This window comes from Mustelus asterias, chromosome 28 (assembly GCF_964213995.1).
Source record: "Mustelus asterias chromosome 28, sMusAst1.hap1.1, whole genome shotgun sequence".
Classification (NCBI taxonomy): domain Eukaryota; kingdom Metazoa; phylum Chordata; class Chondrichthyes; order Carcharhiniformes; family Triakidae; genus Mustelus; species Mustelus asterias.
The window spans coordinates 10,571,914-10,591,494 of NC_135828.1; the positions used below are offsets into that span (position 1 = coordinate 10,571,914).

General features: G+C 45.5%; 1 protein-coding gene across 1 annotated transcript in view; it reads right to left on the minus strand.

Annotated features, from left to right (window-relative positions):
- Window positions 1-17,801: 17,801 nt before the first annotated feature.
- The window catches only part of zcchc24 (zinc finger, CCHC domain containing 24), a 221,902-nt gene continuing 220,122 nt past the window's right edge, over window positions 17,802-19,581 (minus strand). Inside the window, exon 4 of the mRNA XM_078199274.1 lies at window positions 17,802-19,095. Within this exon, the coding sequence (XP_078055400.1) occupies window positions 18,982-19,095 (114 nt within the window). The 3' untranslated portion in view covers window positions 17,802-18,981. The remainder of the gene's footprint in view (window positions 19,096-19,581) is intronic.

A 19,581-nucleotide genomic window follows, 5' to 3' on the forward strand; every position in this document is an offset into this window, starting at 1 on the left:
GCCAGGAATCGAACGCAGGTTCGAACCTGCCTTCACTTCAGACAAATAAAAGCATGACTACCAATCACAAGCCTACACTGAGATAAATCCTCCCTTTTTTAAATGCAGATGGCTTACTGTTGAATTACTTCACTCACTCCAGGGGTAAAAAAACACACACACACTTACACCACAAAGGGTGGAGATATATTGCTATTCTGACCCTGTATAATACAGAAGTATGGGTGGCACAGTGGGTTAGCACTGCTGCCTTGCTGTACCAGGGACCCTGGGTTCGATTCCCAACTTGGGTCACTGTCTGTGCAGAGTCTGCACATTCTCCCCATGTCTGTGTGAGTTTCCTCTGGGTGCCTCAGGTTTCCTCCCACAGTCTGAAAGACGTGCGGGTTAGGGTGCATTGGCCATGCTAAATTCTCCCTCAGTGTACCCGAACAGGCGCCGGAGTGTGGCGACTAGGGGATTTTCACAGTAACTTCATTGCAGTGTTAATGTAAGACTCTTTGTGACTAATTTAAAAAAATGATCACATGCACTTTAAAAGTCTATGACGGGGTTAATATTCTTCCTTAGTGTAGAGTTAGTGCACTTGGTGTTCTATTTTAACCCTTAGTTTAAAAGTGTTGAAGACAGGTGTGGTGAACAATAGATGGTTACCTCTATGGGTACTTGTACATATGTTACTCTTGGGGTTAGGGTTGGGGTGTTCCACCTGTTAGCATTGTTCTGTGGTACACTCCGTTTGGCTCCGCCTTCTTACAGGAGTATAAAGGTCACTGCTACTTCCTAGTAGCCCTTAGTCTGGGATAGTATTGTTAAGCAGTATGCTCTATTCTTGTTGTGAATAAAAGCCTTCATTCCCGGGTAGGTCCTAGCCTCCCGTGTGAATCACGTGATTCCTCTCTGCAAAGTGTGCAGTCTGAAAGTGTGCAGGTTAGGTGCATTGGCCAGCAGGCACTAATTCCGCTGGAATTTGTGTAAGGTTCCATCATGTGATCTGTCAACCCTGTTGATGCGCGATTGATTCACACGGGAGGCTAGGACCTACCCGGGAATAAAGGTTTTTATTCACAACAAGAATAGAGCATACTGCTTAACAATACTATCCCAGACTAAGGGCTACTAGGAAGTAGCAGTGACCTTTATACTCCTGTAGGAAGGCGGAGCCAAATGGAGTGTACCACAGAACAATGCTAAATTGCCCCTTAGTGTACCCGAACAGGCGCCGGAGTGTGGCGACTGGGGGATTTTCACAGCAACTTCATTGCAGTGTTAATGTAAGCCTACTTGTGACACTAATAAATTTTTTAAAAAGCTGTGTGTTTTAAGCGGTCAATTAAAAGCTACCCTGACAGGCACAGACGGTTATCAGCAACGCAGACGCCCTCTGAGTTTGTTTTCTGCTTGGGAATCTGCCAAGAAACATTATTCTCCCACTCGGAACTATTTTCTCCTTGAAAACACATCAGGAGGATGGCTCTCCCACTTACTTTTGACAGACACGCTGTACAGACATGATCTTGCTGCCTGGGGCCCCAGTTGCTGATAGCACATGGCAACAGATGCCATCACTTAGCAACCAGGGCTACAGGAAATGGATATCTTATTGAAACAAGCTTTTTTAAAAAAAAAAAATCGCTGGGAAAACATCTCACTGGCAGAAGTGAAATATTGCGTGAAAACAAACAGCCGATGATCCCTTTATTTAAGTAAAGAAGGAACAGGCTTTATTGCATGAATGCTCAGTGACCTCCAAGGAAGATGCAAATATTTTTATACATCAGTCTGGCCAAGGTTTTTTTTGGAAGCGGGACACAATGATGAAATGTAATAACATAACAGATTCTTAAGCATAGACTCTTGGATAAGCTTTTAGTGGCCGACCGTCGCGATTCTTCTCCAGTTGACTGCAGTTCTGTTTGTCATTGGCAGAAAGCACTTTTTAAAAGCTATTCCTCCTATCCCTGTCCAAATTACATCTGGGATGCAATCATCTAAAGCTGAGTAAGGTTGTGACTGGCAGAGAAGAGGTTGGGCGGCATGGCGGCACAGTGGTTAGCACTGCTGTCTCACAGCGCCAGGGATCCGGGTTCGATTCCCAGCTTGGGTCACTGTCTGTATGGAGTTTGCACATTCTTCTCGTGTCTGCGTGGGTTTCCTCCGGGTGCTCCGGTTTCCTCCCACAGTCCAAAGATGTGCGGATTAGGTTGATTGGCTATGCTAAAATTGCCCTTGGTGTCCTGGGATGCGTAGGTTAGAGGGATTAGTGGGTAAATGTGTGGGGATGTGGGGGTGGGGCCTGGGTGGGATTGTGGTCGGTGCAGACTCGATGGGCCGAATGGCCTCTTTCTGTGCTGTAGGGATTCTAAGATTAAGTCACTGCCTGTGTGGAGTCTACACTTTCTCTCCCATGTCCGTGTGGGTTTGCTCCGGTTTCCTCCCACAGTCCAAAGATTTTGATTTGATTTATTATTGTCACATGCATTAACATACAGTGAAAAGTATTGTTTCTTGCGGGCTATACAGACAAAGCATACCGTTCAGAGAGAAGGAAAGGAGAAAGTGCAGAATGTAGTGTTACAGTCATAGCGAGGGTGTAGAGAAAGATCAACTTAATACAAGGTAAGTCCATTCAAAATTCTGACAGCAGCAGGGAAGAAGCTGTTCTTGAGTCGGTTGGTACGTGACCTCAGACTTTTGTATCTTTTTCTCGAAGGAAGAAGGTGGAAGAGAGAATGTCCGGGATGCGTGGGGTCCTTGATTATGCTGGCTGCTTTGCCGAGGCAGCGGGAAGTGCAGACAGAGTCAATGGATGGGAGGCTGGTTTGAGTAATGGATTGGTGCCGGTTAGGTGCATTGGTCATGCTAAATTCTCCCTCAGTGTACCCAAACAGGCGCCGGAGTGTGGCGACTAGGGGATTTTCACAGTTACTTCATTGTAGAGTTAACGTAAGCCTACTTGTGACTAATAAATAAACGTTAACTTTAATTGGATTATTACTTCGAATCAAATGGTCAGATCAGGGCAAGAAGTCAGAAGTCAAAACTGGCCTTCAATTCCATCCAAATCCTCTGGGGAATCATAGAATCCCTACAGTGCAGAAGGAGGCCATTCGGCCCATCGAGTCTGCAGCGACCCTTCGAAAGAGTACCCTACCTAGGCCCAATCCCCACCCCATCCTCACAACCCCATGCATTTACCGTGGCCAATCCACCTAACCTGCACATCTTTGGACTGTGGGAGGAAACCAGGGCATCCGGAGGCAACCCACGCAGACGCGGGGAGAATGTGCAAACTCCACACAGACAGTGACCCAAAGCCGGAATCGAACCTGTGTCCTTGACGCTGTGGGGACTGACCACTGTGCCACCCATGACAAATGGTGAAATTTGAATTCAATAAAAATCTGGAATGAAAAGTCGAATGATGACCATGAAACCATTGTCGATTGTCGTAAAAACCCAGCTGGTTCGCTAATGTTCTTTAGGGAAGGAAATCTGTTGTCCTTACCTGGTCAGGCTTATATGTGAGTCCAGACCCACAGCTGACTCTTAAATGCCCTCTGAAATGGCCTAGCAATTCAAGTCAGTTCAGGAATGGGCAATAAATGCTGGCCCAGCCAGCGATGTGCATATCGTCTGTAACTAACATATAAAAAAAGTGAGACCTCAGTTCCTCGGGCTCTAGTTCAGTATGTGCCCCCTCTCATCCTTCACCTCTCCTATCAGCCTTTCTTCCTTAAACCCTTCGTCTTCCCAACTCTTCCTCCACCTTTAGAAGTCTCCTGAGTATCTACGTTTTTGTCAGACAGCCTTGACTTCTCTCCTGTCACCTCTCGCATGTGCTCCTTGGTGGTGGCCTTTAAGAGCGAGACACAGTTGTACGGCCACAGAATGGATAAGAATATTTTCAGGTGTGCGATCGATTCGCTTATTCCCAATTAAATCATGAGAAATGCCTTCAGGCCGTCGGGGACTTGGGAGTCCTCACTTAACAGTTAGTGACAAACCTTGTGCAGGGAAAATAGATCGCGAGGGTTAATGGCAATCAGATTCAAACATTTGAACTGAAAACATTTGGAATTCCGAGGGAGTTGTGCCTTTAATTATTTCAATGTCACATTAAACTTTAAAAATGTATTTGCTTCCTTTTAAATCATATTAACGTGCAGGTTCAGTCGGCAGTTAGAAAGGCAAATGCAATGTTAGCATTCGTGTCGAGAGGGCTAGAATACAAGAGCAGGGTTGTACTTCAGAGGCTGTATAAGGCTCTGGTCAGACCTCATTTGGAGTATTGTGAGCAGTTTTGGGCTCCGTATCTAAGGAAGAATGTGCCGGCCTTGGAAAGGGTCCAGAGGAGGTTCACAAGAATGATCCCTGGAATGAAGAGCTTGTCGTATGAGGAATGGTTGAGGACTGTGGGTCTGTACTCGTTGGAGTTTAGAAGGATGAAGGGGGATCTTATTGAAACTTACAGGATACTGTGAGGCCTGGATAGAGTGGACGTAGAGAGGATGTTTCCAAAAGTAGGAAAAACTAGAACCAGAGGGCACAACTTCAGGCTAAAGGGACGATCCTTTAGAACAGAGGTGAGGAGGAATTTCTTCAGCCAGAGAGTGGTGAATCTGTGGAACTCTTTGCCGCAAAAGGCTGTGGAGGCCAGGTCATTGAGTGTCTTTAAGACAGAGATAGATAGGTTCTTGATTAATAATGGGATCAGGGGTTATGGGGAAAAGGCAGGAGAATGGGGATGAGAAAAATATCAGCCATGATTGAATGGCGGGGCAGACTCGATGGGCCGAGTGGCCTAATTCTGCTCCTATGTCTTATGGCCTTATGCCAATTACTAGAGAAAGCTGCTCTGTAAACCTTAAACTGTGACATAAATGTTGACCTTGCATACAAGACTATTCTTTAGCCTCAAAAATCCATATTTTTGCATGTACTGGGTGTATCTGTCAACTCCCTTCTCAGCCACGACAAGGTATACTTACATTAGTCAGAGTTCATTCTTTTCCCACAAGGGCATCTTTTATTTACCAGTACCATATAATGGTGCCTAAGGGACCAAGCAGGTGATATGGGCCACATTGTGAAGGTATGCGGGAGTTAAAGACACAACCACTCTTTATGGCAGAAGCAGGTGGCTTTTCAGTAAGGCGGTAACCCTCACACATGTTGGCGTTGCACTTTTATACCCGCTGTGTAAGTGACCCACATTTTTCGAGGGATTTTGTGAGGCTTCAAACATTTACATTTCTGGTAAAAACGTACCATTTTCCTCAAGGTGGGTGTTCGCAAGAGCAAAGCTGATCATTAATGTTGAATTATTGCAAAGACTTAGTGCGAAATTTTACCACCACCTCTGCCCGAGGTTCGTACGATTCCGCTCAAGGCCAATGGAGAATGCCATTCTCCAAGCCTCACCTGCCCCCTGAATTGGGGCGAACATGCTGGTAAAATTCCGGCCTTAGTGAATTATCATAGTGTCTTATAGGGCGGCTTGGTGGCACGATGGTTAGCACTGTTGCCTCACAGCTCCAGGGTCCCGGGTTCAATTCCGGCCTTGGGTGACTGTCTATGTGGAGTTTGTACATTCTCCCCGTGTCTGCGTGGATCTCCTCCTGCAGTCCAAAGATGTGAGAGTTAGATTGATTGGCTATGCTAAATTGCCCCTTAGTGTCAGGAATATTAACACGGTAAATGTGTAGGGTTACAGAGATAGGGCCTGGGTGGGATTGTTGTCAGTGCAGGCTTGATGGGCCAAATGGCCACTTTCTGCCCTATAAGGATTCAATGATTATTGAATATTCTACTACTTTAACTGGGATGGAGCATTAATCGGCTTGGCTGGAGAAAGTAAAGACTCTTTGTACCGAGACCAAATTCCCTACCTGACTTGGGAAGGCTACATACAAGACGCCGCACATGGAGTGGCTCAAAGAAGTGTGCGAGACAGGGAGAAATAAAAGGCTGCATTTTCCCACTGGATATCAGGATTAAAAAGGGCATCCCGATCAGAGGGCCGGGTGCCCTGGAGCCTCGGCAACCCCGGATGGAGCTACTGAGGCAGGTTAGCGAACAAGAGGGTGCCTCGATATGGAGGAGCCTTTGGAAAGGTAAGCTGGAAATAAAATATCAAGAGGCTGGGAAACATTTAGATAATCCCTTAACGACAATCTGGTAAGGGACTGGGCTGCAACAATCGTCACCAATTTACACCCGAGGTGAACAGTTCAGCAATGAACAACCAACGGAGTTACCAGACTATCTCTTGTACCTCTCCCAGTGGTTGAGAAACTAGAAGGAGGAAAAGGATTTTGTTTTTCCTGCAATGAGTTTTAAAGAATAAACTTATATATGGAATAAATGTTTAGAATGAGTCATTCATGTGTGCTTGACAAAGCCAATTGCAGCAACCCTTTAATACAGTGCCTGACTAGATGATTACCTTCCTCCTTCAGGGTTTTGGCAACCACGGGCTTCCATTGGATTGGTCCATGATTATGCTTTGCAATGTACCGTGGTGGTTCGCTGCTGCCATCTGCAGCATGGCTGACAGGAAACTGGAGTTCACTCCAATGCCATGGTCAACGCTGTGGCCAGGATTTTCTGCCTATACCCCCAACCAGGGATCATCCAGTCTTGCCGAAAGGCAATGGGATTTTGGCTGGGCTGACCAATCTCCCACATTGGGACCCGCCATAACAGGAGCGGAAACTCCTGGCCTGTGTTAGCCGCGGGCTCAGTGGGGGGTACTTCCACCTCGGACTCAAAAGGCCGTGGGTTTGAGTCCTGCTCCAAAACTTGAGCATGTTAATTCAAAGCTTACATTACTGAGGGAGTGCTGTGCTGTTCGAGGCACTGTCTTTTGGATGAGTTTAAGTTTACTTATTAGTGTCACAAGTAGGCTTACATTAACACTGCAATGAAGTTACTGTGAGAATCCCCCAGTCGCCACACTCCGGCGCCTGTTCGGGTACACTGAGGGAGAATTTAGCATGGCCAATGCCCCTAGCCAGCACGTCTTCCAGACTGTGGGAGGAAACTGGAGCACCCGGAGGAAACCCACGCAGACACAGGGAGAACGTGCAGACTCAGCACAGACAGTGACCCAAGCCAGGCATCGAACCCGGGTCCCTGGCGCTGTGAGGCAGCAGTGCTAACCACTGTGCCATCAAGATTTTAAACAATAAGAACAAAAAACCACAACGATGTGGTTGATTCCCAACTACCCTCTGAAATGGGTTAGCAAGCCCCTCAATTATAGGGCAAATATGGATGGGCAACTAATGCCAGCTTTACCGGTGACACACACATCCCATGAAAGAATAAATTTAAATTCCTCAGGGTGACTAATTACCCAGAACAATTTGTTGCCTGTTCCATCTCTCTGATAATTGTGCCAAAACTACTAATGATGGCACGGTGGCAAGCACTGCTGCCTCACAGCACCGGGGACCCGGGTTCAATTCCGGCGTTGGGTCACTGTCTGTGCGGAGTCTGTACATTCTCCCCGTGTCTGCGTGGGTTTCCTCTGGGTGTTCTGGTTTCCTCCCACGGTCCAAAGATGTGCGGCTTAGGTGCATTGGGTATGCTAAAATGCCCCTTAGTGTCCCGAGATGCATAGGTTAGAGGGATTCACGGGGTAAATAGGTGGGGTTGCGGGGGTAGGCCCCAGGTGGGATTGTTGTCGGTGCAGACTCGATGGGCCGAATGGCCTTCTTCTTCACTGTAGAGATTCTATGATCATGGCTGACATATTGGTTCAATGCTGAGGAAGGGTTGCATTCGTAATGATGCATGTGACATTAAACCGAGGCCTCGTTTACCTTCGCGGGGATATAAAAGACCCACGGCACTATTTCAAAGAAGATTAAGGTGTTATTCCTGCCCAATATTTATACCTCAGTCAACATAAAAAACAGATTTATTTGGCAATTTGCTCACTCCTGTTATGGGAGCTGGCTGTGCGCAAATTGGCTTTCACATTTCCTTTATTACAATGATTAAACATCAAAGGTGCTTCATTGGCTAGAAAGTGCTTTGGAATGTCCAGAGATGGTGAAAGGTGCCACAGAATTGCAGATCTTTCTTTCTTTTCCAAAGTCAATGACACCCATTACCAGATCCTGGCTAGTCCAAGAGGAAGAGTCTCCGGATTAAAGTGTTTATTACATGTGACATGTTTAACAGGACACGGATTATTAATATTGTTCTTTACTTCCAGAAATAAGCGATTTCTTTTTTAAAAAAAGGATCCGCACTCTAAATCAGACAGAACTGCAATAGTATACCGCAACTGGCGTCAGAGTGTGTGACGAGGGGATTTTCACAGTAACCTCTTTGCAGTGTTGCCTACTCGTGACACAAATAAATAAACAAAATGAAAACCGGGTTGAAGACAAGTTTTGAGGCAGTTTTGAAGCTCTGAAGAAAAGCAGAGAGATGATGGAGACCATGCAGTCCCAGAATGGCTGAGGGATCTGTCACAAATGGTGGGAGGAAGTCAGGTGGGAGGCTGGAGACTGTGGCCCCAGGGTGAGGGAAGTGACAGGGCCAAGGTTGCAGAGACGGGGGTGTGGGGAACTAGACCACGGAGGGACTAGTTGAAGGAGGAGGATTTTATAGGATGGACAGTTGTGTTTTAAACGACTGGCAGCCATGAGTTTGGTTTAGCCTATGGCTGGAGGAGAGACTGTAAAGTTAAAGGGGGGGGCTGGGGGGGCTAGGATTCCTGTTACCAACTTTTTGAATTGCAAATGTCAAATGCAAATTTGACATGTTTAAAACACAATTCGCTCTCTCTTCTGCTAATGTTACCTGTTTGGGTTTCCAGAGCAGAGGGCTACAAATCACAGGCCCGTACTCAATAGGAGAATGGCATGGCAGCACAGTGGTTAGCACTGCTGCCTCACAACACCAGAGGGCACGGGTTCGATTCCCGGCTCGAGTCACTGTCTGTGTGGAGTCTGCACACTCTCCCCATGTCTGTGTGGGTTTCCTCCAGGTGCTCCGGTTTCCTCCCACAGTCCAAAGATGTGCAGGTTAGGTGCATTTGCCATGCTAGATTGCCCCTTAGTGCCCGAAGGTGTATAGGTTAGGTAGATTGGCCATGGGAAATGTGTGGGGTTATGAGGATAGGGCAGCGGGGCAGGCCTGAGTAAGATGCTCTTTCGGAAAGTTACTGCAAACTTAATGGGCTGAATGGCCTCCTTCTGCACTGTAGAGATTCTGTGGATTCGAAGGGACTTAGGTTCGATTCCCAGCTTGGGTCACTGTCTGCGTGGAGTTTGCATGTTCTCCCCGTGTCTGCATGGGTTTCCTCCCAAAAACCATGTTGGCTTGGTGCATTGGCTGTACTAAATTCTCCCTCAGTGTATCCAAACAGGCGCCAGAGTGTGACGAGTAGGGGATTTTCACAGTGACTTCATTGCAATGTTAATGTAAGCCAGCTTGTGCCATTAATAAATAAACTTTTAAAAAAAGCATAAGCATGACATTCAAATGGATCAAACTCAGCAGGGGAAAAACAAAAGTGGCAGGAAGGTGGGTCAGAGGGCCAAGTAGCTCGGAAAGCAGGCCCAGGAAGAGGTCTATGGGAGCCAGGAGGAAAGTTGCTTGAGTCCCCTCAAGTGCTTATGCCTTCAATGTCTTCAGTTTCAGGAAGTGAGAGAGAGAGAGAAAGAGAGAGAACCGCAATCTGGGATCGGGAGAGAGAACCACATTTCCATGGTGGGTCAGACAGAGGAAACCACAGAGAGAGCCAAACAGAGCGAGGGGGAGAGAAAGCCAGATAATGTACATTGGGATAGACAGAGGTAAAACCACTGGGAGAAAGTAGTCTCGCCTTCTCATGCCAAGAATGGGCATTTTGTTTGCAAAATACAAACATTGGGCAGTTGCATTTTCCTTCAACGTAAATTGGTTCCATCGCTTCTGTGGATGGAGTCAATGACCAGATTGCGGAGTTTTTCTACAAGTCTTTCAAGGTGTCAATTTAACATAAGCTTGTACACAGGGTCTGTTAACAGGGAGGGGTCACGGGAGTCATCAATTTGCTGTGGGAGTGGGGGTGCCGAATGAAAAATAAAATAAAGGCCAGGTCATAATTCATAAAATAATCCATTAACAAGGCTTTTTCTCCCACTTCTGTTTCTGGGATTCTTGAATTGCTCAGGGCAATTTTCCTAAATTCAGCAAAGGCCGATAGTGTGCGGGAAGAGCAACGTTGTGAAGCCACAATGGTGGCGTTCCCTACTGTTTCATCCAGGATATAGGAGCAGGTCCCATACTGTCCAACTAGAGGGGAGGGGGGGCTCCTCCAGCAACTGAGATTTTGGAGATTGGGGTGCCATATTTAAAGGCCGTCCCCACTGCACAAACGTTCACTTGGAATCCCCCTCCCCACCCCCCCCCCGCACGTAACCCCCCCTTCCATCACCCCATACAAACCCCCCTTCCGCCCCTACGCCCCAATCCCCCTTACCTCCACAGCCTCCCCCTCCCGCCGGCACTGCAATTAATTACCTTTGGTGCGTAGACCCTGCTGTTGGACCTTTGTGCACAAAAGCCAACCAACAACCATGGTGTAAACAAGCACCAGTCTCAGGAGAAGACCACCAACCCCCCCCCCCCACCCCACCCCCTCCCCACACCCCGGGCTCCTCAGATCACTGACATCCACCTGAACAGTGGACAGCAGAGGCGGACGATTAGTGCTCAAGGAGCAGATGCTAAATTACAAATACAAGCAGGATATTCTGGGCAAGTGAAAATACAGGGTAGGCCATTCAGCCTGATTTCATTATCTCACGGCCCATCTGCACCTCAGTTGCATTTAGGCACCTTTAGAACATAGAACATTACAGCGCAGTACAGGCCCTTCGGCCCTCGATGTTGCGCCGACCAGTGAAACCAATCTAAAGCCCCTCTAATCTACACTATTCCAATATAGAATCATAGAATCCCTACAGTGCAGAAGGAGGCCATTCAGCCCATCGAGTCTGCACCGACCACAATCCCACCCAGGCCCTATCGCCGTCACCCCACACATTTACCCCACTAATTCCTCTATCCTAGTCATCCCGGGACATTAAGGGGCAATTTAGCATGGCCAATCAACCTAACCCGCACAGCTTTGATGTGGAGTTGCCGGTATTGGACTGGGGTAGGCATAGTAAGTAGTCTCACAACACCAGGTTAAAGTCCAACGGCGCTCCGAAAGCTTGTGCTACCAAATAAACCTGTTGGACTTTAACCTGGTGGTTGTGAGACTACTTATTGTGCGCACATCTTTGGAATGTGGGAGGAAACCGGAGCACCCGGAGAAAACCCACGCAGACGCTGGGAGAATGTGCAAATTCCGCACAGACAAGTGACCCAAGCCGGGAATCGAACCCAGGTCACATATCATCCATATGTTTATCCAATAACCATTTGAATGCTCTTAATGTTGACGAGTCCACTACCGCTGCAGGCAGGGCATTCCACACCCTTACTACTCTCTGAGTAAAGAACCTACCTCTAACATCTGTCCTATATCTCTCACCCCTCAATTTAACTCCCCATTTTTCATTCTCTTATCAAACAAAAGTATCTACATCAGCTTTCAATTTACTAACAGATTTCCTAGTCGCAGCAGCATTCTGAGGCAGAGAAATCCAGGTTTCCACTTGCGTAAGGAATCGTTCCCTGACAAGACCCAGAATCAGAAACCTAACTGGCCAAATCCACAGAGTGCAAAACTGTCCCTTCCTGGGCTCAATGGAAGAAGCTCGATCCTTGTGCACAAATACTTCCGTTAAGTGCCTGGACATCACCAGCAGTGATGTGGAGATGCTGGCGTGTGAGATGACTCACTCACCTGAAGAAAGAGCGACACTCCGAAAGCTCGTGCTACCAAATAAACCTGTTGGACTTTAACCTGGTGTTGTGAGACTACTTACTGTGATTACCAGCAGGACAGAGGTTAATTCCGGCAGCCCATTTCTCAGTCTTAAGTTAAAGTTTATTTATTAGTCACAAGTCGGCTTACATTAACACTGCGATGAAGTTACTGTGACAATCCCCCTAGTCGCCACACTCTGGCGCCTGTTCGGGTTCACCGAGGGAGAATTTAGCATGGCCAATGCATCTAACCAGCACATCTTTCGGAGGAAACCGGAGCACCCGGAGGAAACCCACGCAGACACGGGGAGAACGTCCAAACTCCACACAGGCCGGGAATCGAACCAGGGTTCCCTGGCGTTGTGAGGCAGCAGTGCTAACCACTGCGCCAGTCTTGAGCATTGGCCCCAACTTGGCTTCAATGGGGGTTTGCACTGTATCGCGGTGTACCTGACCAGACCTACTAACACAAAGGAGGTGCAGGAAATTAAACACAAAACTCCAAATAATTTGTACTTTTGCATTGTTTTAATGCACAAATAGAATACTATTAAAAGTTCTATAAGCAGGCTTATACTAACCAGCATAAAATAAGGCACGTGACGGAATGCCATTGTAATGGACATTAATGAGACAGGGTAACATCCGTCCATATTGAACTGGCTGTTCATAACACTTCATATACAGGACGTTTCTTTTTTTCCCATTACCCAGTTCCTCTGAGTCTGCCCATACATTACAGCTGTACAAAAAAGTCTTAACACTGTTATCTAGAAATAATAAGTAAACAATCCCATCAAATTGAACAGAGAAAGGCATGCTGGTTACAAACGGTCTACAGAAAGTTCCAAATATATAATAATACCTTATTCTTCATTCGAGACTACAACCTTAAGCAGCAAAAGAATGCTTGATACAGTATTAGTCAGTGTAATACAACTATAAAGAAAATGTAGTGAAGAGGTTTTTTTTTTAATTCCTAAAGGATCCTTCAGCAAGTTAAGTTCAAGTACGTTTTTTTTCTGCAAACTCCCTCGGCATTTAAAAACTTCTAACTCTTGCAGTAAGGCTATGATAAAAATAAAAGTTTAAATGCTCTTGTATATTTGCCCTAGCAATGTACATGCATGGTCTACGCTATCACGTGTCCAAATGATATAGTCGCACGCCTGTGCGCTTTCTCCAACTTGAGCCTGTGTCGCTCCCACAGATAAAGTTGCTGCCAAAACAACTGAAGATAAAAGGGCATTTGCAGCATCCGTTGTTTGTCAGTTTGGCGGCACAGGATTCTTCTGCACACTGGTAGACCAGGCGTACAAGACTAACTCACAGTTTCATAGTTGCACAGTGGTGGATTTCCATCTACCAGTTAAATATCTAAAATTACTCCTCATGAGTCTTCCTTTTACAACAAAAAAAAATGTGTTTCATATCTTCCGATAGCACAAAGTGTTTTGCTTACAAAACATCCAATTTGTCTCTGCCTATATGATAGCAATCAAATAAATGGTCGCGTTTTCGTAACATTAATATGCACATTCCTCTACATAACAGTAATCTTTGTCTTCCTGGTAACAGATGTACAATAGTTGCTTGTTATTTTCTGAACAATCTAATACAGGACTGCTAGCTTAGATGGCAGCTATTTTCCAAAATACACATATATAAACTGTAATGTATTAATAGAATAAATCTAGAATTAGTTTAAACGCTGGAATAAATGCAGGTTAATTAATACTGATAATATTTTCATCCCGATTTTATATATGGCTTCAAGAATTGTAAGGGTTCATTTTTTCTTCCCCCCAAGAATTATGTACCAACTTTCATACAATAATCATCTGTTTTGAACATCATTATTTACCTTCCTAGTCAGATTACTCTGGTTGCATACTTTATACAGATAAAGGACCTGCAGAAAAAGAGAATTTTCTCTGATAAATAATATTTTCTTTTGGCTATAACCTTGGTTTGTAAGATATTCAAGAAAACTCTCAGTTGTGTTAGTAATTTAGTAGAAAAGGTCTTCTGAAAAAAAAAATCCTTTTTAAAAAAAAAAATCCACATTATTTTAAAAGAAAACCCCCAAAAAGAACCGGACCCTAAAATTCATGTCCCCTGAATATATACAAAAAAGGTTACTGCAAAGATAAACAGGAACTTGGAGAGATAGGACCTTGGCTTCATAAGAAATATTTGTTAACATTAAAATTTTTAACATCTAGAAGGTTTCCAAAATACACACACAGTATAAAAATCCAAACAAAAGGACTATATAGTCAGTAATACTTAAGATAAATACATCTGCAAGCAAATTTCAGAATACATCATATATGGGTAAATATATCCAAAAAAGCTAAAAACTCCACACTCTTCATTTTCATGATTGTCCCTTAAGAACCTCACTTCCATACTCACATACTTAGCGTATAAGTTTCCTGTCAGTTTCCTGGCATGTCAGTCTAGGTTAACACTTTGGGTACTGAGTTAATAGTTCTGTCAGAAGGAAGTGTGCGGGAGGGGGACAGTAGGACTCTCATCACCCTAGCTCTGCCACAAGCACCTTTTAGCGTGTGCAGTCTGTCTCGCAGTCGCGACCAAGAATAAAGTGCCTGCAAATCAGGTAGTTATTTCATCTTGCTCCTCTGGGCCATGGTTTGTTACTCAAAGTTAAAATGAAAAGTTAAAGTTTATTTATTAATCACAAGTAAGGCTTACATTAACATTGCAATGAAGTCACCCTAGTCGCCGCACTCCGGCGCCTGTTTGGGTCAATGCACCTAACCAGCACGTCTTTCAGACTGAGAGAGGAAACCAGAGCACCCGGAGGAAACCCACGCAGACACGGGGAGAATGTGCAAACTCCACTCAGGCAGTGACCCATGCCGGGAATCGAACCCGGGTCTCTGGCGCTGTGAGGCAGTGGTGCTAACCACTGTGTCACTTTTCATTTGGCACTGTGATAATCTCTCTACAAAAGGAAGAAAGTGCGGCTTGTTGTTGAGGTCGAACAGGCCTTACACTTGAATGGGCAATCAAGTACATTCTTGTACTTACTGGGTTTCAGGGGCTGCGGGTGGAAGCTGTACTTTGTATCATTCCGTACCTTACACTGACCGATAACATTGCCCCACCCCACTGCCCCCAGGAGGAGAGAGGCAGAGTTGGGAGGCGGTGGGTGGTGGAGGGTGTCATGGACTTCTGCATGTATGCACGATATTGCTCCATGACTGACTGAGTGTGAGAGCATGTGCACACACGAGAAAAATATTTCATCTCAAGTCCGGTTAGCAACAGTAAAGATGCAAATCAATAACAAATCAATCTTTGTTAACCACCGTCTGATCCGCCTCATTGCCGTCTCGTTGATTGCAGATATGCCCAAGTATCGTACACGAGAATAGTTTTAACTGTTTGCATCAGTAGCTGAACCACCTGAGGACCACAGTGATGGGACATGCTCTGGTTGACTCCGAGTAGCTGAGTTCTCAATCATAGTGTTGGTTTGTGTGGCAGCAACAAGGCGCAAAGGCTGGGGCATCTCCCTACAGGCAGCTGGTTAACGCAATCCCTCTCCCTCATAAACTGACAGCTCACTCAAGAGTGCCATGAGGCGAGGCTGGGGGGGCTCGTGCCTCACCCGACCATCCAGAAAAGTGAATGAATGGTGCTGGGCTCCAAGGGGATGGGGTGGGCGTGGGAATAATTGACAAAATTAAGCTTCCGACTCCACAACCATCACCCATTAAACAAGTATGCTTTATCTAACAGAATGAATAGTGTGTGCAGTGGGGGGGGGGAACAGTAAATGCTTGAAACGCACGTCAGTCCAGTCAGCATCTGTGAAGAGTCTTTGATTAGCACTGGTCTGAAAGATTAAGAGCATGTTAAGAGCAGAGAAAGAAAAAAAGGTGGGATGGGGGAATGGAAAGGTGAAAAAGTAGACCCAAAATATTCGATTACCTTGTTCTTCCCCTTTACAGATGTCAACTGACTTACTGTGAAGTTCTAGTGTTATTTTATATCCCTGACAGTTTCCATTTTATATCTTATTAACTTAATGGCTTAACGTAGGAAACTTTTAAGGCAACTGTTCGTCTTAGTAAGGCATCAAGACAGTGCAAAGAGATCACAGTTCCTGGCACACTGAAGTAATGGCACATTGCATGAGGGGAAAAAAAGGCCTTTTATTCCAATTAAAATTTATCTGAGGAGTTCAATTTTTGTTCAAAAATGTTTAGATGAAACAAGGAAGAGTTGGTGCTCTGTGATCCTATTTCTTATGTAGTTCGGTTCACTTTGAAGTGAATGCTGAGCCACTCACAGTGTTATCAATCCATGTACAACACACAATGGCCGGGATTCCCCAGTGAAAGTAAGGGATGGATGGCCCATTATTGTTCACTTGTTATTAAACATGAAATTGGACAGCGAATTCCAGGGGCCGCACACGCAGAATTAAACCTGAAAATCTGTCGGAGTTGTCCTGCTCCACCGGGAGCTACGCTGTACTGGGACCTCACGATGAGACTCGCCTTTCAAACACATGGAAGGGCTGAAGTGGCTACGGCTGTGCATTAGGTGCACACAAAATGCACCAGCGAAAGTTGCAGCTTGCCCATTCAAGTGTAAGTAATTTTTCAAGAGCGCAGTAAGTCTTAATTACGGGAAAACAACATCTCTGGCACTGAGAATCAACATTTACACGTGTGGAATATATCATTCCCTCAAATATTAACAATTGTTAGGAGTTCTTAAAAAGTTTTAAAATCTTTTTTTTTAAATTTCTTTCTGTCCCTTTTATCTTTCTCTCTTCATCCCATTTTTCATTCCTTCACTCCGTTTTGCGTTCTATACATGATTGGATATTGAATTAAATATTCTAATTAACAGTGCCTTGTTCAGGTTCTGCGCACCTTAATTAAAGACTATTCTATCCGATTGCTGAGATAGCCGTTACTTGTCTTGTTTGTACAGGTCCCACATTCCCTGTGGAGGGCAGGGGGCTGTTCTGGATTCCTAGCTGCAAGCTCAAATGCAAAAATCTTCCGAAGGTCTGTGGGAAAGTGCAAGGCACAGCAAGTGCCGTTCATTTGGCACGGACTATGAAATCCAGCCTTCAGTGCTGGCCTACTGATAATGTGCATTTATGTGAAATCTTGGTGTGTCCCTTTAAGGTCACAAGGTGGAGTTGTTGTACCTTTTTCAAGCAACTTAAAGACTGAAGGCTTTTCACGAATGGGCTTATTTTTCGATCACTAACGAGTGCGACACAGAAATTTAGCTGCAAGACCTGAAACCTGAAGGGCATGTCTCAAAACTTATAGAAAATCTAATAAATAACTTGGTATCTCATTGGGGAAGGGAGCAGAAAATGATGCTTGTGATGATGGTTCATTGATAGATCTTTACATCAATGATCTTGGGTTAGGAGGGTCTCAGTCTTTCTTTCAATTTAAGTTTATTTATTACTGTCACAATTAGGCTTACATTAACACTGCAATGAAGTTACTGTGAAAATCCCCTAGTTGCCACACTCCGGTGCCTGTTCGGGTACACTGAGGGAGAATTTAGCATGGCCAATGCACCTAATCAGCACGTCTTTCAGACTGTGGGAGGAAACCGGAGCATCCGGAGGAAACCCATGCAGACACGGGGAGAATGTGCAGACTCTGCACAAATGGTGACCCAAGCTGGGAATCGAACCCGGGTCCCTGGTACTGTGAGGTGGCAGTGCTCACCACTGTGACGCCATGCTCCCTAAGTCATGGTTTGGGGGTTATCACAGCACTGGGGTGCAACACGCTCACACACACCTGGGAACAGTGTGATACTTTGGGGAAGAGGGGGAGAACGAGCGTGCAATGGTATCCATTGCACGCTCGTTCTCCCCCTCTTCCCCAAAGCATCTTTGTCGCTTGGTAAGACAGCCCTGGAGAAGTGGCAGTACACTTCTGTGATGAACGTACGGACTGTGGTACAATACGAGATGCTTCTGACTCCCCCTCCTCCCCTCACTCGCTCACTCAATCCACACATGGTCAGGGGAGAGGTACTTAAACAAAGGTCAGGCATTGTGGAGGATGAGCGAGGGAGGCTCTCCCTCCAGGTTGCAGTCTTGAACCACTTAGCAGCCAGTCCCAGAGCAGCAGTGGGAAAGAGCAGAACCTGATGCGAACTTGGACGAAACGTGCATTTACTTTGTGGGAAGGGGAGGACAGCCAAAACATGGAAAAAGAAACATTTATTTTTGAAACGATGGGGGCGATAAAATAGCATTTAAAAATGTGAACTCCAAAGATAAGTTAATGGCATGAATTAAGGAGGCACTAGTGTTCAATGATAAAAATTATCTTCAGGATTTAAAAGTTCTTATAGAAATTCACAGTATCATATTGTGCCACTGTAGTTACTTTATGGGTTGCCCAGGGAGTTGTGATAATGTGCCGTACTGTTCAAACATATTATTCAGTACCCCAAGAGTTAACCACGACTCTTTCCCTATTCAGCCTACTCTTGATTCTCCACAATACCAGACACATTTTTGTCAGTCTTCACTTGCCAACAACCATATTTTACTGCATGCTATTCTAATACTGATGCTTGCCAGTTTTCTTGACACAAAGAGCTGGGGGGGGGGTCAAAGTTCTCAAGCCATGATGTGACAATTCACAGCAAACGGACTTGTACTATCGGCTTATGGATTAGTATTGGCACAGAAGGGGTTTGGTTTAAAATATCAGCCTTTGAAGCCCAGTTCCTTCTTCCCCCTCACACTGGCTCCTGGTACAAAGTCTCTGTAAACAAGGAGTAGGCAAAACACCCCATTTAAGGTGCCACTTTAAACTGTTATTGCTAATACTGATTCTGGTAGTTAATACTATAAATACAACCTGGAAATATGCACATTCGGAGGAAAGAGTCACGTTCTACCAATTTAAGGCCCCTTTTGCTTTCTGTCTTTGAGCCAGATTTTGGCGAATTGATCTTTCGACGGGACGTGTGGTCGGAGGACTCGTAAGCAGTGTTGGGAGAGGGAGGCGTATGGGCGGGTAGGGTTAGTGACGACGGTGGCTACGAGGTCTTGAGCGCCACTCACTGCACCCGGCGACAGTAATAGCCCAGGACTTTGCACTTCTCGCACAGATGCTGAGGGTGTTCTTTGCTCTGATCTGACACGTCCAGCCCATCAGGTTTCTCCAAGGGTCTCTGGGAAAAGAAGAGAAGGAAAAGATACAAGTAAATCAAATGAACAATAACCCTCAAAGCTAAACAGGCTATACCGTTTGTCATCAAAGAATGGGGCATAGATCAGCTAGATAGTCAATATCTTTTCCCAAAGATAGGGGAGTCTAAAACTAGGGGGGCATAGGTTTAAGGTGAGAGGGGAGAGAAAAGAAAGGGTCCAGAGGGGCAATTTTTTCACACAGACGGTGGTGAGTGTCTGGAACAAGCTGCCAGAGGTAGTAGTAGAGGCGGGTACAATTTTGTCTTTTAAAAAGCATTTAGACAGTTACATGGGTAAGATGGGTATAGAGGGATATGGGCCAAATGCGGGCGATTGGGACTAGCTTTGGGGTTTAAAAAAAAGGGCAGCATGGACAAGTTGGGCCAAAGGGCTATTTCCATGCTGTAAACCTCTATGGCTCTATAAGAACAAAGAACAAAGAAAATTACAGCACAGGAACAGACCCT